General features: G+C 35.9%; 1 protein-coding gene and 1 long non-coding RNA gene across 2 annotated transcripts in view; one reads left to right on the top strand and one right to left on the bottom strand.

Moving 5' to 3' along the window:
* Positions 1-27,441, top strand: part of GRID2 (glutamate ionotropic receptor delta type subunit 2) — a 1,464,148-nt gene that overhangs the window by 1,070,791 nt on the left and 365,916 nt on the right. The window contains exon 9 of the mRNA XM_040478406.1: positions 11,744-11,845. Coding sequence (XP_040334340.1) covers positions 11,744-11,845 — 102 coding nt within the window. The remainder of the gene's footprint in view (positions 1-11,743; positions 11,846-27,441) is intronic.
* Positions 17,885-27,441, bottom strand: part of LOC121032393 (uncharacterized) — a 50,167-nt gene continuing 40,610 nt past the window's right edge. Inside the window, exons 2-3 of the long non-coding RNA XR_005791260.1 lie at positions 21,085-21,288; positions 17,885-18,478 (exon numbers count right to left, since the gene is read on the bottom strand). This is a non-coding gene — a long non-coding RNA (uncharacterized LOC121032393). The remainder of the gene's footprint in view (positions 18,479-21,084; positions 21,289-27,441) is intronic.

Below are 27,441 nucleotides of genomic sequence, written 5' to 3'. Positions count from 1 at the left end.
ATTCTTATGAGAGGAAGGCAGAGAGAGATTTGATAGAGAGAAGGGGAGATGGCCATCGGAAGTTAGAGGCTGAGCTTAGAGTTAAAGAACCACAAGCCAAGGAATGCCTGGAGCCACAAAAAGCTGGAAGAAGTGAAAAAAGATTCTGCCCTAGAGCTTTTCTAGAGGGTGTGACCCTGCCAATGCTTTGATGTCAGATCTGTCTTCTGGAACTGTGAGAAAACAAATTTCTGTTGTTTTCATATGCTGAGATTGTGGTTGTTATAGCAGCCATAGAAAACAAATCATGATCTATTTGGCCATATTTTCTAAAATAGAGATAATTCTAAAGTGTTTCAATCAGTTACTACTAAGATGAAAGTAAATGCCTACCTGAATTACAGTAAAGACACTTTTTTTTTTAAAGCTTTAAGATAAAAAAGAAAGTATAGGGAAAATGAAAGACTATTCTTTATATATGTACAACTTCTGCTGCCTTCTAAAAGCCTTGGATGTCCATCCAGTTTCAGAAGCAAAGGTGATCATTAACCCTAAACCATGTGTTTCAATAATTTATTACTGCATAACAAAACACCTTAAAACTTACTGGCTTAAAACAAAAACTTTTATTTTTAAGGGTTCAGTAGGCCTCCTGTTCAGGCAGGACTTTATAGGGATAGATCACCTCTGCTCCACATGGTGTTGACGGGGATAGCTCAGTCAGAATCAAAAGATTCAAGATGGTATCACACACATGTCTGGGGCATTGGTGCTGGCTGTTGGCCGAGGTCCTATAGGCTTCTTTTATGTGACCCCTTTTTCCTTCTGCATAGTCTCTCATTATTCAGTTTTGTAGCCTCCCCTTTTTTTACTTGATTGTTCACTTCCAAAAATGAGAAAACAAAAGCTACAAGATCTCTTAAGACCCAGGCCCAGAAATCATATATCATCCCCTCTGCCTAATTCTGTTGGTAAAAGCAAGTCACAGAGCTAACTCTGATTCAACAAGAGGGAATGGACTCTACCTCTTGATGCAAGATTGGTACATATGCACAGGTACAGAGGAATTATCTGTGGCCATCTTTTGGCAAACTACTACACAATGGTCTGCTTTTTTAAATCATGTTCTTTGATGAGATTTGATCCTTTCTCATGGATATCTCCCTTCTTTAAATATTGAATACTTATTATTCATGCCAGTCTTTTAGAAATTAGTAACATACTGCCTAGTGGAATTCGTTGTATTTTTTTTCTTTTTAAAGTTTTTCTGCTTTGTCATTTCAAAAAGATAAATCCTTGGAGGTAAGAAGATGTTCTATGCATCCTTGCATCCTGTAACACTAGCACAGCAGGTATTTAATAAATATCTTCTTGACTATAAATGTTGAGTGATGGGAAAATAATGGATTTACACTATGCACATTACTGCATCAATGTCCACTAGATGATTTGTTGCTAAGTCTCTTGCAGGCTATTGTGATCAGTTAGTCCTAACCCCTTCCAAATACCCCTGCCCTTTCTCATGCTTATCATGTGTGTGTGATTATAGTTATTAATAATTACCAGTGGAAGTATATATGGGGAAAGTATTTAGGATTATTAATTTGAAAAGTAATTAGAAAAACATGTAAATCCACAAAGAACTCTTTTTTGAAGTGTGCCAGCCTTTCTAAACATGCCTGATTTATGGGAGTCTCCATTGCATGAATGTTTGCAATGAAATAAATGAAATATTTTGCAATGAAATAAAAATTATTTTCAAAGCTGGTAAGAACGCTCAGAGGCATAGTCAATCATTTGATGATTCAAAGTTATCCACGAAACACCAGTACTCCATCCTCATGGTGAGCATAAGCACAGGCATCTGATAAAGAGGGAGCCAGAAAGGAAGGATTACACAGTGACCTAGACAATAGTGTCATGTCAGTGTTAGGATCAGATCAGCTGATTACAATGGCTGATTGTACTGCTCCTGGTGAGAGTTATTTGGAAAATTTGAATGAGTAATCCTCTCTCATTCATCACAGGAATGACTCTTGGTATGAATCCAGTCATTCCTGGAAACAATTGTAGAATCACAAAGCCAGATAGGATTTTATGAGAATTCACTGATCTGTTTCTTACCTTGAGATAAAACCCACATGCCACCAAGTCCTCTAGGCAACTGAGATTTAGTTTACTCTTTGAGAAAAATAAGACCCGTTCATTCATTCAACAAATACTTATTATTTGTGACTTGTATAGGTGCTGGGTGTCCATCAGTAAATAAATCAGGCAAAAATCACTGCCTTTGTGGAACATGCAGTTTAATAGAGCAATATAAGTGATTCCAGTAATCCTTGTTGGCTTTATATATATTTGACGTTGCTTTGCTCATATTATAAGAAACTATCCACAAATAGAACTAATCACGAAAAAGCTGTGAGTTGTGAGAAAAGAGTTTAGAATTTATTTGCATTAATCCCTTACTTGAAATAAAAGCTAGGCCTTCAAACACCCAGGCCCATGTTCTTTACTTTTTACCCACTCCTTTAAAAATATCTTCCTTTTCCTACATTGACGTAGTTATAGAATGCATTCACAAAACCTAGCACAACTTCCATGTAATTAGCAATAAATCTTTTAGTTCCACATGACAGAAAACCACTTGAATAGCTGAAGCAAAAAAAAAAAAAAAAAAAAAGTGGAGGGGAGTTATGCAAATAAATTTTAGTTTTTCAAGAACCCAAAACACAAATGCAGCTACACTTAGGAAATGAGCGCTCAAACACTGTTAGGACTGTCTATGTGTCCCTTGCTTTATTCTTCTCTGAAAACGAATCTTATTGAGGTCAGAATCGCCTAGTGGTTTCTGGTGCTAAACTGCCTGGGTTCAAATCCTGATGATTTCACTTTCAAGCCGAGTAACTTGGAACAGGTCAATAATCTCTCTAATCCTCAATTTCCTCATGTGTTAAAATTAGGATCATTAATAGTATCCGCTTAATAGGATTATAGCAAAAAAGTAAATCAAATAATATCCAGGGCTTTGGTACAATGCCTGCCTCATAGGAAGTCTTCAGTAAATGTGAACTGTCATTATAAAGTAAATGTCAAGGGCTGAGCTGGGGAGAGCTGAGCTGCCTGGTATGGGAGTAGTCAATTGAGACAACAAGCCAAATGAAAGTCAATTTAGCCTTTATTCACTTACTGCCATAGGAAAAGCAAGTCTGGAAAGAAAGTCCTGGCTCTTCCAGGGTCCTCTATTTTCATACAGAATGACAACATGAGAGTCAGATGTATCAACACACAGGGGGGTGGGGGGGGTGTTGTCTCACTGCTGGAGGGAACCCTGAGGCTCCTGCAGGCTTATGGTCTAGTGCAGGGGTGAGGAGGAGAGAAAGGAAGAAAGGAAGGGCTAGGAATGGAAAAGTACTGGGTATTAAGTTAGAATATAAATATGTCTTCAGGGCTACTACCCCCTCCCTAAACTGGGATATTCTCAGCAGAGACTACTGGGGAAGGCCTCAGGCCAAGGCCCAGATAGAGAGGCCTCTGAATGGAGGTTCCTGGGCCAAGCCAGCAGATACTGCCTAAAAATATGGCCAGCCAAAGCGACCTGAGTTCGTGACTGCAACTCCCTTCAATAGGCCTGTCAAGTAAAGCCACCTTAATTGCCTGCAGTCAGGCCTAAAAAATCATTCATACATTTTTGGCCAGGAGCCGTACTCTTCAAGAGGATTTTGCATTGTTGAGAGGGCTTTCCCCTCCCCACTAGGTAATGTTTTATCCCCTCAAGTTTCAACACTTTATATTTCATGGGTATTTTGTGGTTCTTCTTTTCATGAGATAGTATAGGTATACGTCTTAAAATGAGTCTTAGAATATAAGAAGCCCCCATCATAGGTTATGTTTTACTCTTATTGTTGCTCTAGTTGTTGTTGTTATATAACTGTTCAAATGGTAGGACTAGTATGATGACTTATTTTATTCTCTACCAGGTTAGGTAATGCCATCATTCCTCATACTGAAGGCTTCTGAAAAGCATTCCTCGATCTTTATTATGTAGAGCTTATCCTCTCTGCACCCAGGAAGAATGAGATTTGCAAGTCTACATTTCCAAAAACAAACAAACAAAATTCAGTAGCAGGCAGCAAAGCATCGTGGCTATATATTGAGATCCTCATTTAAGGCGCTGTTTAAGAAATAGTCAACGATCCCTGCAAGATGTGTTAAGTTTCCTTTTTAAAAATCATCTAAATTTGTTCATTATTCAATAAAAATGGAAGTCTTACTTTGGGCCGAGAAATATGTATTTAAGAAGGTGGTGAGGAGACAAATACAGTAATTTTTCCTGATTTCATGGAAACTCACAGATAACTGGTGTGATAAATGTTAATGTATAAAAGAGAGGAACATGATCCCATCCTGGAAGGACATGAGCTAACCTAGGGGGTGGGAACAGGTAGTCAGGGAAGGTTGATACTAACCTATAGATGTTTACATTGAGATCCAAAAGATGAGTAAGAGTGAATTCAGGAATTCTTTGAAGAATGGCATGTATCTAGTATTCTTCCCATTAAGGAAAACTGTATATTCAAAACCATTAGTTCACAAATTTGGCACTACTTTAGAATCATCTTGGAAACTAACAGATACCAATGCCTGTATCTCATGCCGAGAAATTCTGATTTAATTGGCATGGCATATAATTTGGCATTGTTTTTATTTGTTTTCGTTTTTAACTCCCAAGTAGTTCTGATCTACTTCAGTGTTTCAGAAACAACGTTTAAATCCTTAAGGCAGGAGGTTGATGTCTAACTCAAGAAACTGAAGGAAGACTGGTATGGTTGGAGTTCAAAAACAGAGAGAATATGATGTGGCATGAAATAGTAAATGTAAAATGTGACAAATCACACAGGTCTTGGCTGGCCACATTAGAAGTTTGGTCTTTCTCTTGATAACAATGGAAAACTTTGGAAAGATTTTAAGCAGAAGGCATCATATCTAAGTTTGTATTTATGTTGCAATGTAGAGTGAAGATGGTAAAAAGGAAGCAGTGGAGTTAGCCTGGACTAGGGTGGTGGCAAGGAGATGGAGTTAAATGGATTTGAGCGTTTGTTTTTGGAGGTGAAATTAGCAGATGGCAATGGATTAGATATGCATGCTTGTAAAACAAATTTGTCAATTTCTGGCTATTGGAAGAATGATGGTAGGGGGTAGATTATGAGTTTAATCTTTTAGATATTTGAAGTGCCTTTGAGATATCTAAGCAGAAACATCAAAGAGATAGTAGAATATAAAGAGAAGTCTAAACTTGAGATTTTAGATTGGGAACAAAGATCTACAGTTCAATAGCAATGTTTACATTAAACTTTGTGAGTGTGCATTAACCTGATAATTTCAAAACCTAATTATTTTACTTGTGAAAACACCGTGATAGGCACTGGGCACACAAAGGTAATTAAGATGGTGCTCCTGTCCTTAAGTGGTTAATTATTTAATGGACAAGATAAGAAAGACAGAGAATTCTAATGTAGTTTTAAAATTAAGAGTCCCCCTTTAAAACATCTCAAGATAGAAAAGAATGAAAGAGAAGATAATCCAGCAACTTTTATCAGGTTGTAATCACTAAATGCTAAAATATTATTAGAAAAAAATTCTTTTTTTAAGAATATTTTTATGCTTATTTATTTTGGGGGGAGAAAACAAGAAACAGTGTGAGTGGGGGAGGAGCACAGAGAGAGGGAGACATAGAGTCTGAAATAGGCTCCAGGCTCTGAGCTGTCAGCACAGAGTCCGATGCAGGGCTTCAACACACAAACCGTAAGATCACGACCTGAGCCAAAGTCAACACTTAACCAACTGAGCCACCGAGGGCACCCCAGAAAAAAAAAAATTCTGACCAGAAAGAAAAAGAAAGCTAATAGAATTTGAGTGAGGGGAATCACCCCTGAAGAATCACAAAAATTGGCAAGGGTACAATATGATAGCAGGACACTATCTCAGACAGAGGATGTTTTGTTTTTTCATTCAATTTGAACTGGAGAGGCAAAAAAGAAGGAGTAGAAGGAGGAGGCAGAGGAGGAGGCAGAGGGGGAGGAAAAGGGGGAAGGGGAGGAGGAAGAGGAAGAGGGATTAGGAGGATAGGAGGGGAAGGAGAAGGAGAAGAAGAAAGAGGAGGTGGAGAAGAAGAGAAGGAAGAAGAGGACAGCAGAGATTTTATTGAATGAATTAATTTATCAGTATTTATTAGGACCTACCAAGTACCGATACAGTGATAAGGGCCATGGGTGCAAGAATAGACAAGGTAGGCATTATTCTGGCTTCACAGAGTTTATAGCCTCCTATCTTATTTCAAACAAGAAAAATAAAATTGCCTGTTTATTCGAGAAAGTGTCCCTAGCTAGCTTTTGCAAAAGAAGCCGGTAAAAATGATGCCTTCAACCAATAAGGTTAAGTAGCCATTCTATGAGATTGCATGGGTGTTTAAGGCAAGTTTTAGAGCAGTGCTTCTCAATCTTGGCTGTAGGTTGAAATTGCCTGGAAAGCCATAAATAATACTGATGCCTGCATCCCATCCCTGGAGATTTGGACTTAATTGTTCTGAGTTTGAGCTCATACATCAGAAGTTTTAAAAACTTTCAGGTGATTCTAATATGCAGCCAGAGTTGAGAACCACAACTTTAGAGGCATGCTTCCTCACTGAAACCAGTAAGTGACTCAGAATGATGATGCTGAACCAGGAACAACAGTGCTGATTATATAGGAATGATAATAATAAACATTGCATTAGTCTTCATGTGCCAGGAATGCTTCTAAATATTTAACTTATATTAAGTCAGTTAATAGTCTCACTAACCCTATGAAGAAGCCACTTTTATTATTCCCGTTTGAGAGGTGAGAAAACTGAGGCCCAACAGCACATGCCCAGCAGGTATCAGAGCAGGTGCCTGAACCTAAGCAGTCTGGTTCCAGAGTTTCTGATCTTAGTGTCTATGATCTACTGCCTCTAAATATAGTATAATAATAATTTTACACCAAGAAGAATGATAAAAAAAAAAGGGAAACATAATTGTAGAGTATTATTAAATCAGTCAAATGCCAGTTGATAACTGAAGAGTGGTTATTATGGCTGCATAAAACATCTTTGAGCTATTTTTTCGTGTGTGTGTGTGTGTGTGTGTGTGTGTGTGTGTGTGTGTTTGTGTGTGTGTGTGTGTGTCTTCTCAAGTTGCTACTTTGTGGAAATCAGCTAAATTCATCTTATTGCACATAGTATAGAAATTTTGTTTTCGGCATCAATACAGGGAAATGTAAGCAGTTGAGTCAGGTGATTTTGTTTTTCAAAGACATTTTCTCCTGAAGGAAACTCAAGTGCTAAGGCTATTTCATGTAATCTAAAGAAGGTCTACTACTTCATGATAATGACCAAGCTGTAGGAACAGAATCTTAGGAGGAAATAATCATCCCCAAGGGGCAAGTCCTGCAAACTTAACCTGTTTTACAGGTGGAAATATCACACACACACACACACAAATATTATTGGAGGGATTACTGACACACTACATTCCTGTATATATCAAAGAAAAAACATTCCCGTTTACCATTATGAAACATGCATCTGAGTCAACCTGCCGTGTGTATTTTTTTACACGCTCTATCCCATTACAGAGGTAATATCGACCAAATAAATGCTGTGCATATCTACATGGTTAGCTCTCAGCTACTTTGCCTATGCCTCATTCTTCCCCTTCTTTCCTCTGAAGGCTGAGAAAGCAAATAAAGGAAATGTAGTGGCTGGCAGCACACAGCCTGCGGTACAGTGGGTATTTTGTATCCTGCAGCTGGAGCTTTTGGTACTATGGCCAGGCTTCGTTTGTTCCATATGAATACAAGCTACTAAATGTAGAGAATCCATTTGGCATTCAATTAAGAGCTCTCTTGACTCCTGTTATTAAAGCCTATAACTATTAAGCGTAAAATTAAAGTTGAACAGTTCAGCTCTTTTTGACATTATAACACCGCCTGAAAAATAGTGATGCAAAACCAAGTCAAACGTCATCCTTTAAAGCCCATGGACAAATGAAAAGAGGAAATATTGAAGGAAAAGAGTAAATATCTAAAACTTGGCTATTTGCTAATGACATAACACGTGATGTTAGAAACGTATTACTGTTCCCATCCAAATACAGCAACCATTTTGTTGAACACAAGATACTACCTTGATTTTAACAGAGAGCTACAAAATTATTATTGCTAAAGCTCCAGTGAAGGAAATAATTAAAGCATTAAGCATTTTTAAGGTTTTAAAGTGATTTTAAGCAATAACCAAAAAATACTATAGGAAATCAATATACCGTAATTGAAAGGAAATTGAATTGGTCCTTATTTTTTAATCCCTTCTAAATTTTCTCTAGACTGCCAGACCATGGGAGATAGTGAATCTTGTTTTGCCATCAGCAGTATGACTTTCTGGAAATCTCATGTGCTGCAGGGGCCACTTTTATTATTTTTTACTTAGAAAGTGCTCAGCTGAATAGATAGTATTATAAGATTTTGTGTGCATTATCTATATTAGTCCCTGGACTCATTGTTATAAAAAAAAAAAAAAAAAGAAAAGAAGAAGGAAAAGAAACAAAAACAAAAAACACAGCCAAGCGCAAGCAACCTTCTCCACATATCCAGAAAAGCCAAGTTAATAGAATTTCAAACAATGAAGCCACAGAAGTTCTTAGATAAGCCTCACGCTTGAATTTAAATGGAATTCTTCTAAAAGAATTCTTCTTTTTAATCAAACACTATGCCAGTCAACCTTACTATGCTGCAAGGAATATGACCCATTGTAGATACAAATTCAGTTTGAATCTGTGTGAACTTCACTCATTTGTATTGCTTATTATTGGACGGAGCTATTACAATCAAACAGAATAGCTTGAAGGGAACCTCAGGGAGATGAGTGGATATGAACAGAAATTAAAGAATCTTAAAATTTGAAAAATCCTTCAAAAAGATGTGAATAATCAACATTTTCTATGTGTGTTGCTGTTGTTTCTTTCCTCGTTTATCTTCAGTATACATTTGGAGAAGCATCAACAGACCTTAAGATAAATGAAATGCATCCCACACTTATCTTTAGTATGTTGGTAACACAAAGTAGAGATTTCCAGAAATATTTTTGAGACTATCTTGTCCGTTTAACTTATCTACTCCTTTCCTTATTCTACTCAACGCCTCTGGATGGCTTAAGTGAATAAAAGCACACTGGAAGGAACACAGCCTCTCAATCCTCAGTTTTCTCTTCTGTAAAATGGAGATAATAATGTTACCTTTCTCACGGTGCTGTTTTGAGAACTAAATTAATCAATCTAAGTAAAGACCTTGAAGGACTGGCATATACTATGCACTATGTACACATTGTATTTCTTTAATAAAAATGGTAATTGTGATGATTTACCTTTTAAACTGTATTGCCAAAATGTGAATTCGCTAGCTGTTATAGAGAGGCAGCTACTTAACAGTTCTGAGCTTTCATTTTTTTTATTATAAAATAGGAATAATATTTTCTATACCTACCTCAAGTAGATCATATTTATGAAAACAATTCATAAGCTATAAAACAGCACTGCAATTGAAGCACTGGAATCTGGACTTTTAAAAGCACTAGTTTAGGGGCACCTGGGTAGCTCAGTCAGTTAAGCATCTAACTGTCGATTTCGACTTCAATCATGATCTCACGGTTTGAGTTTGAGTCCTACATGAGGCTCCATGCACTGACAGTGCAGAGCCTGCTTGGATTCTCTCTCTCTATCTGTCTGCCCCTCCGCCACTTGCACTCTGTCTCCTGCTCTCTCTCCCTGTTCCTTTCTCTCTCTTTCTCTCTCTCAAAATAAATAAACTTAAAAATATATATTAAAAAATAAATAAAAGTATTAGTTTAAATCCTAGTTTCATCTCTTAGTAGTAATGTGACTTTAGATGAGCCCTTAGATTAATAGATGGCATTTATTCAGGCAAACCGACAGTCAATTCACCAAGGCAGACAAAAAAAAAAAAAAAAAGAAAGAAAGAAATCCTTATATTTACTTTGGCAGCTTAGACATGTTTACCTTGAACAAGATGATGTCCTAAAAGCTATCCATTAAGCTTAGAATTAAGTAATAGAATGTAGAAGGTGGATAGTGTGCTAGCTAGGTCTCCACTTATGGTCGTAAATCACTGTTTCCGCCAATATTAATTCATCTAAGAAAATAAAATCTTGAAAAGTTACTAGAAAAAGTGCACATCAAGGAATGTAATTGGGCATAGACTCTGGTTGACCTCAGAAGAGAACAAAAACTCAAAAGAAATTTCATAAGGTTTTAAATGTGACGAGAGGACTACAATATCTCTGATAATTAGACTTTCAACACATTTGGATTTGCTAATGGGATCTAAGTTCTAATTAGACTTTTTAGGTAACTAAGAATGGCATACCATTGTATGAATTTAATGTGCTGTTATAGTTGAAACCTACAATTAGCAGCCTTTTCCAAATTCTTTTAATACAGGAAAAGCTGGCTTTTTGTTTATATTGTGACATACTTTCTCTTTAGATCTATGCACATTTCAGGTTTCTTAATTAAAGCCCTTTTGGGGACTCACAGAGAAACTTGAGTTTTAATAGGAAGCACCTAAATCTTTTATTTGTGAAGGAGACTTGCCAGTTTGTCAACAACTCTGGAAACCACAAGCACAATGCAATACGAGGAAATAAATCAGCTTTCAGGAGGAAGCCACAGAAATAACCAGGGCTCCCTGTAAACCATTCAGTCAATCAAAACAGTCTCCAAATATGACTGAAGGTCTGTTACATTTTTAAAGCATGCAAATATGGATAGGTTCCCAAAAGTGAAGACTCGTGGATCTGGTATCAGAATTAATAGCATGGCATTTCTTCCCAAGATGTGTATTATAGCATTCTTTGCAGCTTTGCTCACTGAGTTATCTGCTAATTCAGGTCACAACATCTCTTTTTTTTCTCTCATTTCTGAATTGAGAGTCATCAATTTTTATCCCCTTGTGATTTAGAGGCAGTGATTTTCAAAATGGTAGCCCTTAGATTTGGATATTACAAGAGATAAGAACTGCGTGAGGATGTAAAATTAAATCAGTATTTGGAGTGTAAAGAGCAGTGAATCATTGCAAGACTTTAAGGGAAAGGCTGCTGCCAAAATATCCCCAGGAAATTGATAGCACTGACAAAAAAGGCAAATTATATTGTTGTATGTACTATGAATATTTGAAAACAACAAAGCTATATCCATGACTTTTTCCCTCAACTAAAAGCAGTAACCCTTCTAACCGTATTAAAAATCTTGTAGTTTTTCTAATACAAGCAGTGTAATATCTAATTAAAACCATTGAAATTATAAGAAAATCTAATGTGTGCAATAACTGATCTATTAGAACAGACATTATACTAAAATTATATGCACTATTATTTTTCCAATTAGTGCATAACTGGGATTGAGTTATTGGTGTATTTATAACTCCTTGTTAAGTCGTATGTCCTCAGTGAGTCTGCTAAAGCATATTGGATACTGTCATATGCCATAGAGTGATACTTAAAGGCAGGAAATGGAATTTCTGATTGCTTCATTTGCTATTAAAAAGAAAAACCTATTCAGGACCCTTTCTGTACCAGTTATTCTGAGGGACATCACACGATTTTCTGAAAGATCTTTGCCGAGGTGATTGGATTGTTCTTCAGTGGCGAAAGTGACCAAGCTATTTCATCTTTCAGCTTGGGTGCTGGAATCCTGTCACAGGGCTGAACGGGTCACTGACTGACAAGAAACTGGAGAATAACATGCGTGGAGTGGTTCTCCGTGTGGTGACTGTTCTGGTAAGTCTTATCGGAGCCTTGTGGTTTGGGCTTCTAGAAGTTACTGTATGCTTTGTTTTTCTATGTTTTATTAAGTCGTGCCATCATCTTAAAAGAGCATTTAACAAATCCTGACTATGCTTTCTAAGATATTGCAACGATCATATTTTCCAACCTTCAATTTATATAGATCAGAGTCAGATTTTTGCAGGCTTTACTTTTAATTACAGTGCTTTCATCAGTAACTTTCTCAGACACTTTAGGCCCAATTTCCATCCTTCTGCGGTTTCCTACACATGGTAAAGTCAAGGTCTCCCTCAGGCATTGTCTCACTGTAAGCATGCACAAATGAGGGTAATCATGCCAAACAAGGGTAGAGTTGACCAAATGCAGTAATTTAGTAATACTAAAACATTGGCAGAATACAGTGCTTTTCTAGGAAGAACCTACTTCAAAGAAAGATCATCCAGTTGTTTAATAAATATTTATCGAGAATCGACTGTTTTCAAGCTCAGTGCTGATTACTGGGGACATTGATGAATGAAGAAATAGATGTGATTCTGTCTTTATGAAGCTTACCAACTATTGATTTTGTGAGTGTTACATGTAAATTCTGTGAACTATACATATAAAATAATTATTACAATTATATTCACTCAGAAAATCAAATGATAACTATTATCATTATTCTGTATATTATTTTCTCTTCTAATATACATAAAAAATTACATGTTGGTAGAAATATTTTAACCAGCAATATACTCAAATGGATACTGTGTAAATAGCCATACAGCAGGAAGATATGAATTTTCCTTGCTATTTCTGTGTGTTTAGGTTTATGCTACTTTATAGTAAATTTCAAAATGTCCATAGTTGTGAACTTTTTCTTCAGAAAAGCCTACTTGTTTTTAAACTTGAAAATTTTTTTTTCTATAGGCTAAATTATAGAATTAGTAGATGGAAGAAACACAGTCTTTTTGACAAATTGATGCCAACTGAGTATCAAAGTTTATAACAGCAATGGCTGCCCCTTATAAATTGTTTAATAACAGTTAAGTAGACTCCGCATAATTTCATTATTTAAAAAAAGACCTGTGATATTCTCTATAAGACTACATTCAAATGAGTAGTCTGTCCCCCTTTTTGGTACCTATAATTTATTCCTAGTTATTGTTTTGATAAGATGTTTGCTTCTTCACCAAATAATTATATTATGAGTACCTGACAACTTGAAGGTAATGGTGCTTCTGTATGTGCCCAAGGCTGTGTTATGCATATGCATTGATGTGCTAATACTAAAAAAAAAAAAAGACATTTAAAGTGCAGTGAACTATTAATAGTCCTCTCTAGTTATTAACATGAAATCTCAGGAGACAACTTCAATAAAAAAAAATATATACATGCTTTGTTTTTGTCTTTGAGATTCATATTTCTAAAGCAAGCTAGCTTCATTTAGTCACTAAGCAAATATTAATTTAATACTTTACTATACAATAGACTCGGTAATGGATATAAAATGAATAATACATATACCTATGTAATAGGTATATATATTCACCTTATAGGTATATTCATACCTCAAGATATACATAGAATCTTGTTGGGAGATGCATATACAAAATAATACAACCAAGAAGTATTAAGTACTTTCTATATGCCAGGTACTTTATGAAGTTTTTTGTCTGTATTATTTTATTGAGTCTTCACAGTATTTCCAAGAAATAGATAATTTTCTGATTCCAAGGATGAGGAAGAGGAAACTGGGACATACAGGAGTTGATTGGAAAAAAAATGTGGAGGATATACTGATAGGAAGTAGAAGAGATAGTTAGGATTCAACTCCAAGAAGTCTGACTGACTCTAGACCTCTTAATTTCTTCCCTCTTAACATTATACTGTACCCTTCTCTACTCTTCCTGTGATATGTGTGAGAATTGAGGTATCTATAGGATTTTACTTCACTTGAGAGTTAAAAATCCGTAACTCTGAGTAAGATGACAGTGAATTTAATAGGAAACCTTCATATGGCCAATTATTTTAAATTCATTTCCAGGCTGAACAAAATGATTGCGATTTTGTGCATGAAATGGTATTACTCCTTTATACAGTGGTAATGCGTGCATGCCCCAGTCTCACCTTCATGACTAGTAATGGTCACTGTTACCTGTAAGAATAGACCTGCACAGATCCCAAACATGGTTAGTGAGTGGAAATATGGAAACAGTGTTTCCCCAGGTCCTCTGTGAGGAAATGTGGATTTATCAGTTACGTAAAAGGTCCTTGTACTTGTTACTCTCCCACAATATGCAGCCATTGTACTTAATAGTTTGGTAGGCTTACTGTTTCTTCCCATAATTCCTGTTTGAGTGGAAACCAGCGATGACTTCCTTATTTATTTCCTACAAACACTCTTCCAGTCCAGCTTTTACTTACATGGCCTCACAGGTTTCTACCACCGAAACTAAGAATCACTGTCCCCTCAACCCACCCAGCAACTCCAAAATTTTGACTAAATCCTGAAACTTAGATTTGTTTTTTAATAAACTTGATTTGACCATATAAATGCCACTTTCTTGTATTCCATGTACTTGCTTTCAATGCTCTCAACAAGGGAGAAGGAGGAGGAAGGATTCCTGTGTAAAGCTTTTGAGGGGAGGTCTTTCAGGTTTTATTGCATCCTAACAGCAATCTGATCCCAGTGTGACACATACTTCCTTTAGTGCTGAGGACATTTCTGCTATAATGACACACAGGTTAATAAAATTGATTTTCTTTACCTAAATTTTGAAGCCCCCATTCTTATCACTATTAATGATAGTTCATGGACTTAAAAGGAATAATCTGATAACTTATTTTTTATTTATTTACTTATTTTCAAGTTAGTTAACATACAGTGCAGCCTTGACTTCAGGAGTAGAACCCAGTGATTCATCACCCACATACATACACCACCAAGTGCTCATCCCGACAAGTGCCCTCCTCAATGCCCATCACCCATTTCCCCACCTACATCAACCCTCAGTTTGTTCTCTGTATTTAAGAGTCTCTTATGATTTGCTCTGATATTTATTTTAAATGAAATAATTCAGCACCATACCATGTATGATCCCATTAGAAAATAAATGGTACATACAAATGGTTAATTAGAAAGAGTAAAATAAATTCCTAGGGTTAAAGGAATCAACAAGAGTGTTGAAGCACCAGGACCTAGATGCACAGCAAGTCTTGCTTGACTGCCCTGACGGGGCATGAGGAGGAAGTAATACTAACAGATTTAGCAATAGCTAGAACCATGGGAGAGAAGACCGTTCAGTAATAGCTGTGAACTTCCACATGGCAAGAGAATGGAGAAAGTCACGGCCAAACCACAATCAGGCAGTGAGGAAGTGAGAAGAGAGGTTACCTCAATTTCACTCCTCCTGTCTTCCATCCCTTCATTGTTTTCAGTTGAAAATCCAACCAGCGTCAGAAGGCAAGAGAGCCTAAGTAAGGAAGACCACGAAGGTCAGAGTGCCAGGACACAAAGCAGGGCAGTGAAAGACATAGTGGATCCAGAGGGGAAATAGGGACAACCAACATCAGCGTCTACTATTTGAAAGGATCTGTTAAAAACTTTAATGTGTCATTTAGTCCTTATCAAAACCCTACAAAAGATGTAGTAATGACATTAGAAGGATGAAAATAGGGCACAAAAATGTTCACTGAATTTCCATGACTGTATAGCTAACAAGAGCTACCGATAAGTTTCAAGCCCAGAGATCTGAGTTCCGGAGGCCATGTCCTTAGCCTCTTTTGTATTCTGCCTTAAGAATCAGAACGAACTTGGGGCGCCTGGGTGGCGCAGTCGGTTAAGCGTCCGACTTCAGCCAGGTCACGATCTCGCGGTCCGTGAGTTCGAGCCCCGCGTCGGGCTCTGGGCTGATGGCTCGGAGCCTGGAGCCTGTTTCCGATTCTGTGTCTCCCTCTCTCTCTGCCCCTCCCCCATTCATGCTCTGTCTCTCTCTGTCCTGAAAATAAATAAACGTTGAAAAAAAAAAAAAAAAGAATCAGAACGAACTCATGTTAGGTTTAAATTAAATATAACTCTTGACACGTGAGGGTTCCAAATGTTATGGGATTGATAACTTCGGAGACTATTTCTAAATAGCGTCACATATGGATACCTATAATCAGCCATCACCAAAGCTACATAAATGTCTTAGAAATGGAGGAAAAGATAGAATGAGAATAAATTCAGACCCTACAAGCTAAGTCCTTTTCTAAACTTTTTGTTTTTATATTTGTCCCACTAATCTCTACTTTTTATCAAGTGGACCAAGTGTATTACTACAAGGCACTTACTAAGATTTGTTTTTACCTTTTAACTTTCAAAATAGTCCAACTGTGGATAACCATAAATGAGCAATTATTTCATTCAATTTTTTTTCATGGCAATTCACAAATTGTTGGAAACATCAGAGTTGTAAATGTCATTCTAATACTTACAAAAATACAATGGAAAGAATTTGGCAACAAGTGAAAAGAAAGGCTTGAGAAGCTATGCATTTCAAGATACCTGAAAAACATAAACGCATTTAGAAGGAGCTCGCTGATTAATACTTATTTTCAATAAGTATTTGGTTTTGCTTAAAACAGACACATGGCTGTGAAACAGCCATGGCTAATGAAACATGAATTCACTCAGAAATTCATTTGAGAAATACTTATTGAGTGCCTTATTCTAGGTGCTTGGGGTACATACAAAACAGACAAACATACTGACTTTTGGGAGTTCTATTCTATCAGGCATCTTCTAAAGCTCTCAGAATTTTTTTTTTTAATGCAATTCCATTGTCCTACATTAAATATGCAATATAATATTCCTTTGCCATTACCGTAGAAATAATTTTAAAACTTTGTATAAATACATGATTCGAAATTGATGGTAAAGCTGTGGTGGTGATTTCTCTGTATTTTATAAATTCAAAACCATACAATTGTTAACATTTTAATATCTGTGAAATCAGAGTGCATCTTTCAATTAATGGTTCCTTGCAATTATATTTGACAGTATATTTTATCTTTATTTGTGGTAGGAAAAACAACTGTGCGTTTTATAATTGAAAACATTTTAGATTAAATAATATAGAGAGGGTATTTTTATAAGATTAATTAAGTTAATGGATATTCCTGGAAAGTTGAATTCAACAAAACTGGGCAAGAAGCCATCATAAAGAGAGAGACTATTTTAAAGAATTCTTCCAAAAGAAAAGAAATAACATTAGTAAATGAAGCCAATTTTTTAAAAAAAGAGAATAATAGCAATTAAAAAATTACTATCCAAACTAAAACGACCATTAGAGACATAGCTCTAAAAGTGGGAAATAGAATACACAAAAGCAGCTCATCTTAAACCAATACCACATAAAGCAAAGTCCAAACTATGTGTTGAGAGATGGTAAGTTTCCCCAAGCAAATCACCATAAGAGGGGTATGGCAGGCAGCCACCAACTGAGTAATCGTTTTAAGAGTAATTTCCTTTTCATAAAATATTTACCTACTATTAGTCTCACTTCTTGGATTTTTTTTTCACCAGGCCTTATTTCCCTCTGAAAATTTACATGTTGTCTGAGATCAGAGGAAGGTAAAACAAACTATAAACCATTAGCCTTGACTCAAGTATTTACTGAGCTTACATTGTAAGCTAAACATTGTGCTAAATTCCAGAGAGGCAAAGATAAGTAAGATACAGTCTCTACTTTCCAGGAACTCTAAATAAACCATTTTATCAAAATTATTAAGTTTTCTATCAAAAAGTAGAACCTGTATGTGAAGGACTCAGAATTAAATACATTTTTGGAGAGACTGAAAAAGAATAATAAAGTTGAGAGAAATAGAGAGAAATAGAAAAGGACAGATGTCACACTATTTTTATGATCTAATCTCAGCAATGACATCTAGGAATGACCTCATGGCTTTTTAGGACAATTTAATTCCTTATTTTGTTGTGTTCTTTCATTCAGAAATCTTTGTAACTCTTTTTTTCTTGTAGTAATTTCATTAATGTTATATTCTCCCTTTCAACTATAAGTAACTATAAGACACAAAGTTGGTTTCACTTAAAATGCCTGGTATATAAAAGTAGATCAAGAACTATTTGTTGAATGAACAAATCAAAATATTCAGATAGACTGAAGGTGTGTGTGTGGTGGGGCTGAGGGGCAGGGACTGGAGAGAGAGGAAAGGAAACAAAGGAAAGGAAACAAATTAAAAAACTGTATGTAATTACAAAAAATAAGAACAGGTGTGCACACAAAACTATTCCTTTGAATAGGTAAGACTATAATTAGGTGGTCTTAAGATTCCTCATTCTTTAATTTCCATTCACTAGGTCCAAATTTCTAAGAGAGATGGCAAAGGACAGCCTAAAGTGACAGGTATTCTTTTTTCAGCGTGGGATTTCATCTGGAATATTTTTCCCTTTATTACACCTTGGTGAACCAATCATACAATTTTGATGGAATGGTGGAGAGACCCCTTTGTTTTATTTACACCCTGAACAAGTCACTAAGCCTCTTGGTTTTCACTGTTCCTTCTGAAGAACATCTTGTTTTCTCATACTTCCCAGAGCTCCAAACACCATGGCTAGGTCCATCACTCCTTAGCAGTGAAAGCCTAAATGGATGAAAAAGCACAGCATTCAATTTTTGTGGATTTCTAAGCCATTTACTCCTTCTCCCAGAATTTCCTCCCTCTGATCATCTTAGTGAGGGAGGCAGGAGTAGATACCTGCTACCTCTCTGCCTCCTCAGATAATCATGTCCTAGTGTTCCCATTGTGTCTCCTTAGCTTTTCCAACCATTTACTGATACACTAAGTCAGCATTATTATATTGATTCAGCATCCTCTCTATGATAGGCATTATGTTAGGTGCTAGGGATGCAGAGGTAACAAAATAGCATGGTTACTGCTGTCATAGAACATGACATTTACTGGGAAATATTGGCAACACCCAAATAAAGACACTAATGAATGGGACAAAGGAACTGCTTCTTTGACAGAGAGCTACCTGAGGTGTAGCTCTCAAAATGTGAAGGATCTTTATGTATATCCTAAATGTCTCACAGAAAATCTTTGAGGGTGGAAGATGAAGAGAAAACAAGGGCGACAAGGTGGTTTGCACCTAAATAAAACTCATGTTATATTATTGGACTATTAAAGTCCCAAATCAATAGGAATAAAATCATATAATCTATATGCTATTTGACCAACTATTTACCCAGAAACTCTGTAATTTTGATCTGAACTTAAAATTTTACAGGTAGACACAGTATTAAATACAAAGAACTTAAATAATTATTTTCAGAAATCAAAAGAATCAAAGCTATTAAGTCTTTTGACAGAGTTGACACTAGGAAATAAGTTAACCCACTTACAGTGTTTTTAAATAGCTATATGCTTTTAAGGTAAAGAAGTAGAAATGTTTAACTCAAAACATCAAGAATCATTTGTATCAGAAATAGCAAGGTCACATGTGATGAGAAGTTACAAATAATCTTGAATCATTTAATATTCTCTTAGTCTTAGGAGCAGTCCTTGTTAGCCCTTTCTCCCCACAATATTTTCACTTACAAGTGCACTGATGCTTCATAATTCATTGTCCCACATTCTACAGAAAGTATAGAATTAGACAAAGTCAGGATAATGGACAAAGAGAAAAAGAGCATGGTATTTTAAGGAAAGGGCAATCCAAATAGAAGGAAAAACCTACCTCTTTTTTTTTTTCTCTCTTGGACTGTGCCTCTTCAGAAATTTATTTAACATTCTTATATTAAATACAAATAAATAAATCTAGGATTTTTAAAATGTATTTTTTAATGTTTATTATTTATTTTGAGAGAGAGAAGGAAAGAGAAAGAGCATGCACAGGAGTGGAGGAAAGGCAGAGAGGGAGAGAGAGAGAATCCCAAGCAGGGCCAGCACTGTCAGCGCAGAGCCCAACATGGGGCTTGATGTCACAAGCCACGAGATCATGACCCGAGCCAAAATCAAGAGTTGGACAGTGAATCGACTGAGCCACCCAGGAGCCCCTACATTTGTTTTCTTGCGGTTTTTTTTGTTGTTGTTGTTAATGTTAAGGGATATTGTGACCGATGTGTAGCAAACATATTCTCGATTTGTACAATATACAAGAAAGTATGAAGTTTAGAAATAATAATTTATGTACGTCAGTATAAGATCAAGAAGTGCACTTATTTTCTTCTGGATGCACATTTTAACAAAAGAGTAAATAACATGTGATTACTTTTCTTACTGGAAGTACTTCAGCCTATTTCATTGCCTTTTTTCCACCTAGTCGTCTCTCCTCAAACACTCATACAAAGCATTTAGCATTTACTACAAAGAGTTCTGACCTTACCAGTTAAAAGATGTCAGTTCAAGTTCCTGCTTTCAATTAATGGATTATTGAATTTATGGAAACCAAGGAGCTATTTTCAACCTCCATTTTTCTGTCTGTAAAAAGGGAATAATGAAACTGGCCTTTAATGAGATCAAATAGGTTTTTATGAGTGAATAGGTTAAATTATGTGAAAGCAGTTAGCAATGTACACAGTGTTTTTAAATATAAGATGTATTGTGTCTGCAGTAGAACAATGACGTGTAAATTAACTAAAGAAAAGAAGAAGTGTGAATGAGTGATCACAAAAGCATAATTAATCATTGTCATCAATCTTTAGATTTTTGTGGGAAATTATTTAAAAGACCCTAAGGTGGAAAAAGACACATAAATTGCAGAATCGTGACTTTTAGGCCCAGTTACTGTTACCTTAATTTGAAAACCTGCTAATGAGAGCCACCACAACTCTCCTGCTAGTGAAGTTTGTACTTTGTAGAGGAAAAATGGGCAGTAGCAACAAAAAATACCTGAAAAAAAAAAAAGCCCCAGATTATAAACTGTAAACATTTCTAGAAGTCTGTGTATCTAATTATATTGTCTCATAGGAAAATTGTGTTTGATTCCAAGTTAGCTTTAAATACATTCTATATTAATAGATAACCTAAAAAAAAATGCCTTAGTAATAGCCCTGAAATTCATTGTCCTCATTTTTTTGCTGAAGACATAGCCTTGTTTTTGCTACTGAAAGACCTTCATCATTTTGAACCCCCACAGAGATTTAAGCTTTCTTGAGGTCTCAGCTTGTCATCCTTCTGAGACTAGAGGCAAAGTTAGGGGCTGAGAGAGTAAGTGTGACAAGAGACTCCACTGGACAAGTACTCACAGCAGGCAGGTGGCAAGCTCCATAGCTCCTACAGCAATGTCTGAAGAGAGCTCCTTTGGAAGAGTTAATAAATAATGCAGTTTGGTTCAGGGCTTCAGGCAAAAATGGCATCTCTGGCTGGGGAAATTTCCAGTGGAGAAGTTCCACCTCCAAGTTGGCAGAGTGAGGAGTTCATGGACCCACTTCCTAGCAAAACAGCCAAAGCTTCAAAAAATTAAGCAAGTAAACAAATAAACAAACTAATAAATAAAGTCATTTAAAGTCTGGAAATTTTTCTCAGAGCATACAGAAAATAAAGTAACACTTATTCAAGAAAATCTAAAACTCAGTAAGAACAAGAGTCTGTGGCATCTGAACGTCATCCCACTCCTTCTTCTTCCACCTCACCCCCTGCCCGACTTAATTTGATGGAAGCTCCACTCCAAGCTGTTATCCCAAGAAGACAGGGTTCTCCTGCCCCTAAATTCCCAATCAAGAATTATTTTATCTGGAGGGACAGGCAGTTAGCATTTCTTGTACTTTCCATCTCCAATCTGAAGAGGCTAAATTCCTGGTGACAGTGGGCAACATTTTGGGGGCTCTCTTTCTCCATGTAGCTCCCACCACCAGGATGCAGGTTTTGCTGCAGGTGTAGCAGGCCTGGAATACTGGGACCTTGATCTCTATCACTCCAGCTTGCTCCAAGGCCAGAGGTTCCAAGCCAACAAAGGGAAGTAGAGAAGACCAGAGGCTTCCACCCAACCCAGTACTCAGGGTAGTGGCACAAAGAATTTGCTTAGGGAAGATACAGTCTATAAGAAAAGAGAGCACCTAAGCATTCTCCAATTATTTGAAACAGTATAGGGAAATTAAGTCTAATGCTCTTAATTAAGAGCAACAAGCTAAGTTATAAGCCAACTACTTCACCAGTGAAAACCAGGGAAAGAGATAGCTAAAAATAGACTTCCTGGAGTCAGAATGAATTTTAAAGTCTGACTTCAAAAATAAAATTTTGTTCAAAGAAATGAGCAATTTTTGACCCAGGACATTACTGAAAACAATAAAGCAATCAGCCAGTGATTCATAGAGCTTAATGACTATAATGAATATGACACAATATCTATATGGACACAAACATTCTCAAAAAAATGCTAGCAAACTAACTGAAGGAACTTATAAAAAGTGGAATTTATCCTAGGAATGCAAGATTGGCTCAACTTTTGAAAATCAATGTAATATATAGCATTAATTTAAAAAAAAAGAACAAATCCACAAAGCCATCTCAATAGATGTGGAAAAAAAAATTTAATAAAATCGAACACTATTTTATGATAAACACTCAATAATATGGTAATAGAAGAGAATTTCCTCAACTTGGGAAAGAACATCTATAAAAAAAATTCATCAGCTAATGTCATATTATTGGTGAAAAACCAAAAGCTCCCTCTCCTAAGGTCAGTAACAAGACAAGCATATCAGTTATCACTATTCTTATTCAATATTGTTCTGGAAGTTTTAGCCAGCACAATTAGGCAAGGAAGTTAAATAAAAGGAATAATATTAGAAAAGAAAAAGTAAAACTTTCTCTATTTGTAGATGACATGATCTTACATATAGAAAACCCTAAAGCAAAGTGTGTACATACACACATACACATATGCACACTGTGAGAGTTAATAAATGAGTTCAAAAATTTTTTAGGGTACAGATCAATGTACAAAAATCCATTATATTTTTGTATACTAGCAATGAAAAATATAAAAAAGGAAATTAATAAAGCACTTCCATTTAAATATATCAAAAACAATAAAATAAGAATAAACTTAACAAAATAACTGCAATTTTTGTACATTGAATGCTTTGGAACATAGTTGAAAGAAATTAAAAAGTTCTAAATAAATGAAGAGATATTGTGTGGTCATAGATTAGAAGACTCAATATTGTTAAGATGGCAACACTCTCCAAATAGATTTATAGATTCAGTGAAATTCCTATCAAAATTCTAGCTCCTTTTTTTTTTTTTTTTTGCCATAATTAACCAGCTGATTCTAAAATTCATGTGGAAATGCAACAGAACCGGTGTAAGGGGGAAAAGGCAACAAAAGAAAGTCGTGAAAAAGAACAAAGTTGGAAGACACACCTCTCAATTTCATAACTTACTAATAGCTATAATAATTAAGATAGCAACTTATTAGTTAAAGATAGACATTTAGATCAGTGGAATAGAACTGAGAGACCAGAATTAACGCATATATCCATGGTTAATTGAATTTAAACAAGAGTGTCAAAACCGTTCAATGGGGAAAGAATAGTCTTTTCAAAAATCATGCAAATACAACTAGGTAGCCGCATGCAAAAGAATGAACTCAGATCCCTACCTCAAACCATATATAAAAATTAACTCCAAATGGATCACATACACTTAAATGTAAGAGCTAAATCTATATAACTGTTATAGGAAAACATAGGTGTAACTTTAGTAACTTTATTTTGGCAATAGATTCTTAGATATGGCACTCAAAGCACAATCAACAGGAAAGTAAAATGTTGGATTTCATCAAAATTAAAAACATATACTTCAAAGGGCAGAATCAAAAAAGGTGAAAAGACAACCCACAGCTTGATAGAAAAATGTTTGCAAATCATGTATCTAGTACATAAACAATAAAGTTGGAATGATTCAATATGAAGAAGAAAAATAAACCAATCAAAAATAGGCAAAGGATGTCAACAGACAGGTTTTCAAAGAATGTTGTATACATTGTCAATAAGCACATTAAAAGATTCCCAAAACTATTTGCCCTTGTAGAAATGCAAATGAAAAATATAATGAGCTACCACTTCACACCCTCTAGGAAGGTTATACATCAAAAGGACAGGTATAGCAATTGTTGACAAGGTTATGGAAAAATTGGAACCCTCATGCATTGCTGGTAACAATATAAAATAGTGTAGCTGGTTCAGAAAGCAGTCTGACAGTTTCTCAAATGGTTAAACACAGAGTTATTATATAATATTCCACTCTAGATATATGCCCTGGAGAAATGAAAACTTATGTACACACAAAAACTTGCACACAAATATTCATAGCTTTATTAATAAAGCAAAAAAAAAGGGGGGGGAAACAACTCAAGTGTCTATCAGCTGATGGATGGATAAATAAAAGCAGTATACCCATAAAATGGAATATTATTTGGCAATAAAATAAAATAAAGCATCAGTAACATGGTACATGGGTCAACCTTGAAAACTATTCTAAATGAAAGATTCCAGTTACAATAGATAACATATCATATGATTTCCTTTATGTGAAATGTCAAAAATAAGCAAATGTATAGGCATAGAAAATAAATTAGTGATTGCCTAAGGCTGGAGAAAATTAGGGGGTTGGGATATAATGGCTAAGGGGAACTTGTCGTCGACTCTGGATCTGGAGTTCTTTCTTGTCCATCAAGAAAGCGGGACCCAGAATTAAAAAAGCAAGAGATGGCTAATGTCCAGGAGAAGACAAGAGCCCTGATTAAGGGTCCTTGCTCCTTTTTTATTAGGATCAGAAGGCTTACAAACATGGTGATGGACGTGCACAAAGAGACAATGAAACTGTGAACATTAACTCCTGGGCATGAAGATCTGTGGGGTTAGGGGTTTGGGTTAATACAAACCAAAATCCTGGCACCAGGGCAGAAGGTTGTTTACAGCAGACTTGAGACACCACCTCTGTTTACCTAAACTGGTCTAGGGGACAAGAAAGACAGAGCATGCTACCTCAGGGTCAACAAGGCACCTGTGTTTTGCTAATTAGCTCTGCTCTGGGCAACTTTGCCCTGCAGTGGTCTATAGCCCTATTTACCTGTTTACCTAATTTGATCCTTCCTTTCTGTGAAAGCAGCTTTCTGCTATTGTACTGAGTTGGGGGTGTTTCTGCCCTGAATACCTAACCTTGTTTACCTCATATACGTTTATCCTGTACTGAGGCCTTTGTCCTTCCCTATCTGTACTGGGGCCTTTGCCCTGCCTTGCCTATACCTATTTACCTAAACTTGTTTACCCAAACTTGGGTGTGAACGTCCCATGGCTTTCTAATTCTTTATGCCTTGTTAACCCATTGGTGCAAGCTCAGGGAATTCCTAAGTTTATTCCCCACAGGAACTGGAGTTCTTTGGGGAATAATGTTCTAAAACTGATTGCAGTGGTAGTAGCATGTCTGTGAATACACTGAAGCCACTGAATTGTGAACACTTTGAAGTGAATTATATCTATGTATATTATATCTCAATGAAGTAATTAAAAAAAAGAAAAGAAAAGAAACGTCTGGAACCGGTTTATGTTGAAATCCCCAGTTCTCCAACTCTCTGTGATTCTATTTCTTCATCTGTAAAATGGAAATAATATTATCTACCACAGAGAGCTGCTATGAAAATTAAGGGAATTAATGCATGCAAAGAACAAAGGACTTACAACAGCCTGGCATTAGGAAGTATGTGTGTGTGTGTGTGTGTGTGTGTGTGTGTGTGTGTGTGTGTGTTAGTTCTTTTTATGCACAGAGGGTTAAGGGAAAACATAAAAGAAGCATCCAACTCCAGCACAGTGGGAGAGGCTTAAAGAAAGGATGACCAAATTAATTTTGAAAGATGAGCAAGGATTATCAAGGCATAAGTAGAAGGGAAGGTGTATGCCACAATGTAAAGAGTATATGTAAAAGTATGCAGACATCAAGAATTTAAAGTATCCTAAAAGTAAATATGAATGTTTCCTGAAATAAGTGAAATTGAAATGCTGAAAATTCCAGCAGCCTGTAAGTTATTTTTTTTAAGAGCCCCTTTGGAGACAAGTCAATTAGAAATTTGCTTGTGAAAATGTGGTTAGCATGATATAATTTAGATAAGGTGCATCAAGTTAAAGATACTATCATTACAATTTTGATCTAGCCTGAAGTTTAGATAAAATGGTTCTCATTTTTGTTATGGAAACAGTGTAATCAGTAAACATAGCTCCATAATGTACACATATTTTGTTGTCTCTTCTGCTGATTATACCCATCTTATGTGAGAGAAAAGGGAAGAATGTGATTTTTATAAACAGACACTTGAGGATTATACTCTAATGATGGCCTATGCACCTGATGTAATTTATAGTAACATGAATTTGTGTTCGCTTCAGTACTGACTGAATAAAATCATCATAATTGATTCATGACAATGGCTTGACAATATCTTATTCTTTCTCATCACACCAATTTTTAAGATGATTGCTGTCATGCAGACATGTGTGAGTATCACTATTGCACTGAGAAACTATGTATGACCGGATGTTTTTCCTTTTGGAAGCTGAAACCTGAACTCTCGGACTTGTGCTTGCCTTGCCAGCACATCTACTGAACTCTCGGACTTAATAATGAATAAATATTTCAGAGATGTATTATATAATTTACTTCTGAAAAATAGATTTACTAGTTGTTTCCAGGTGTTTAGTAAGATATTGACAGTCATTTGCAAATTCAAAGATGTAGACCCAGCGGGTCTATATAACCTCCATAATTTCTGCAGTATTCTAAACAAAATTATATGAACTATATTATACTTCACTTTCAGAATTGCATTATACCACTGTATCTGAAAGAAGTTCAAATGTCAAGGTGACTTTGATGTTTTAAGTTATCTTTCACCAATTCAATGGTTTTAAGCATAGTTACAAGAACACAAGACTGGTCCTTAAATAGAATTCCTCAGAAATAAACATAAGTATAAAAATAAAAACTAGAGAGATGGTTCTGCTATAGAGTTTACTCTTTGGAGTTACAAAAAGGAATCTATTAATGACTTAATAATCATTAAAGCTTATAGATAATGTTACCAGCTAACGCTTAGACCACACTTACTAAAAATCTTATTCTTCATATTTTAATATCTCCTGCTTTCTTGGAACCCTCAAGATTATTATTTACATTTTCTTGATATGACCTAGACTTATAGCTAATTCAATAACTTCTTCAAGAGGCACCTGAGTGGCTCAGTTGCTTGAGCATCTGACTTCAGCTCAGATCATGATCTCATGGTTCAAGGGTTTGAGCCCTATGTCAGGCTCTGTACTGACAGCTCAGAGCCTAGAGCCTCCTTTGGATTCTGTGTCTCCCTTTCTCTGCCTTCCTCTGCTAACCCTCTGCCTCTCTCAAAAATAAATAAACCTTAAAAAAAATTTTTTTTTAAATAACTTCTTCAAGTTACCTATATGGTAAAAACTAAGCATTGAATTTGTGTTTGTCTGACTCCCTAACCACCCATGATAGAGGAACAAGTACTAGACTAAATTGTCCTTCTAAACAACTAGAAAACTGAGCAAAGAATGGAAAAACCTTCAAGCATTGGTTAGCAGGTGAAA

This window comes from Herpailurus yagouaroundi, unplaced genomic scaffold (assembly GCF_014898765.1).
Source record: "Herpailurus yagouaroundi ecotype Mexico unplaced genomic scaffold, PumYag 28, whole genome shotgun sequence".
NCBI lineage: Eukaryota > Metazoa > Chordata > Mammalia > Carnivora > Felidae > Herpailurus > Herpailurus yagouaroundi.
The sequence above is the reverse complement of the archived record's forward strand: the minus strand, read 5'-3'. Positions and strand labels throughout refer to the sequence as shown.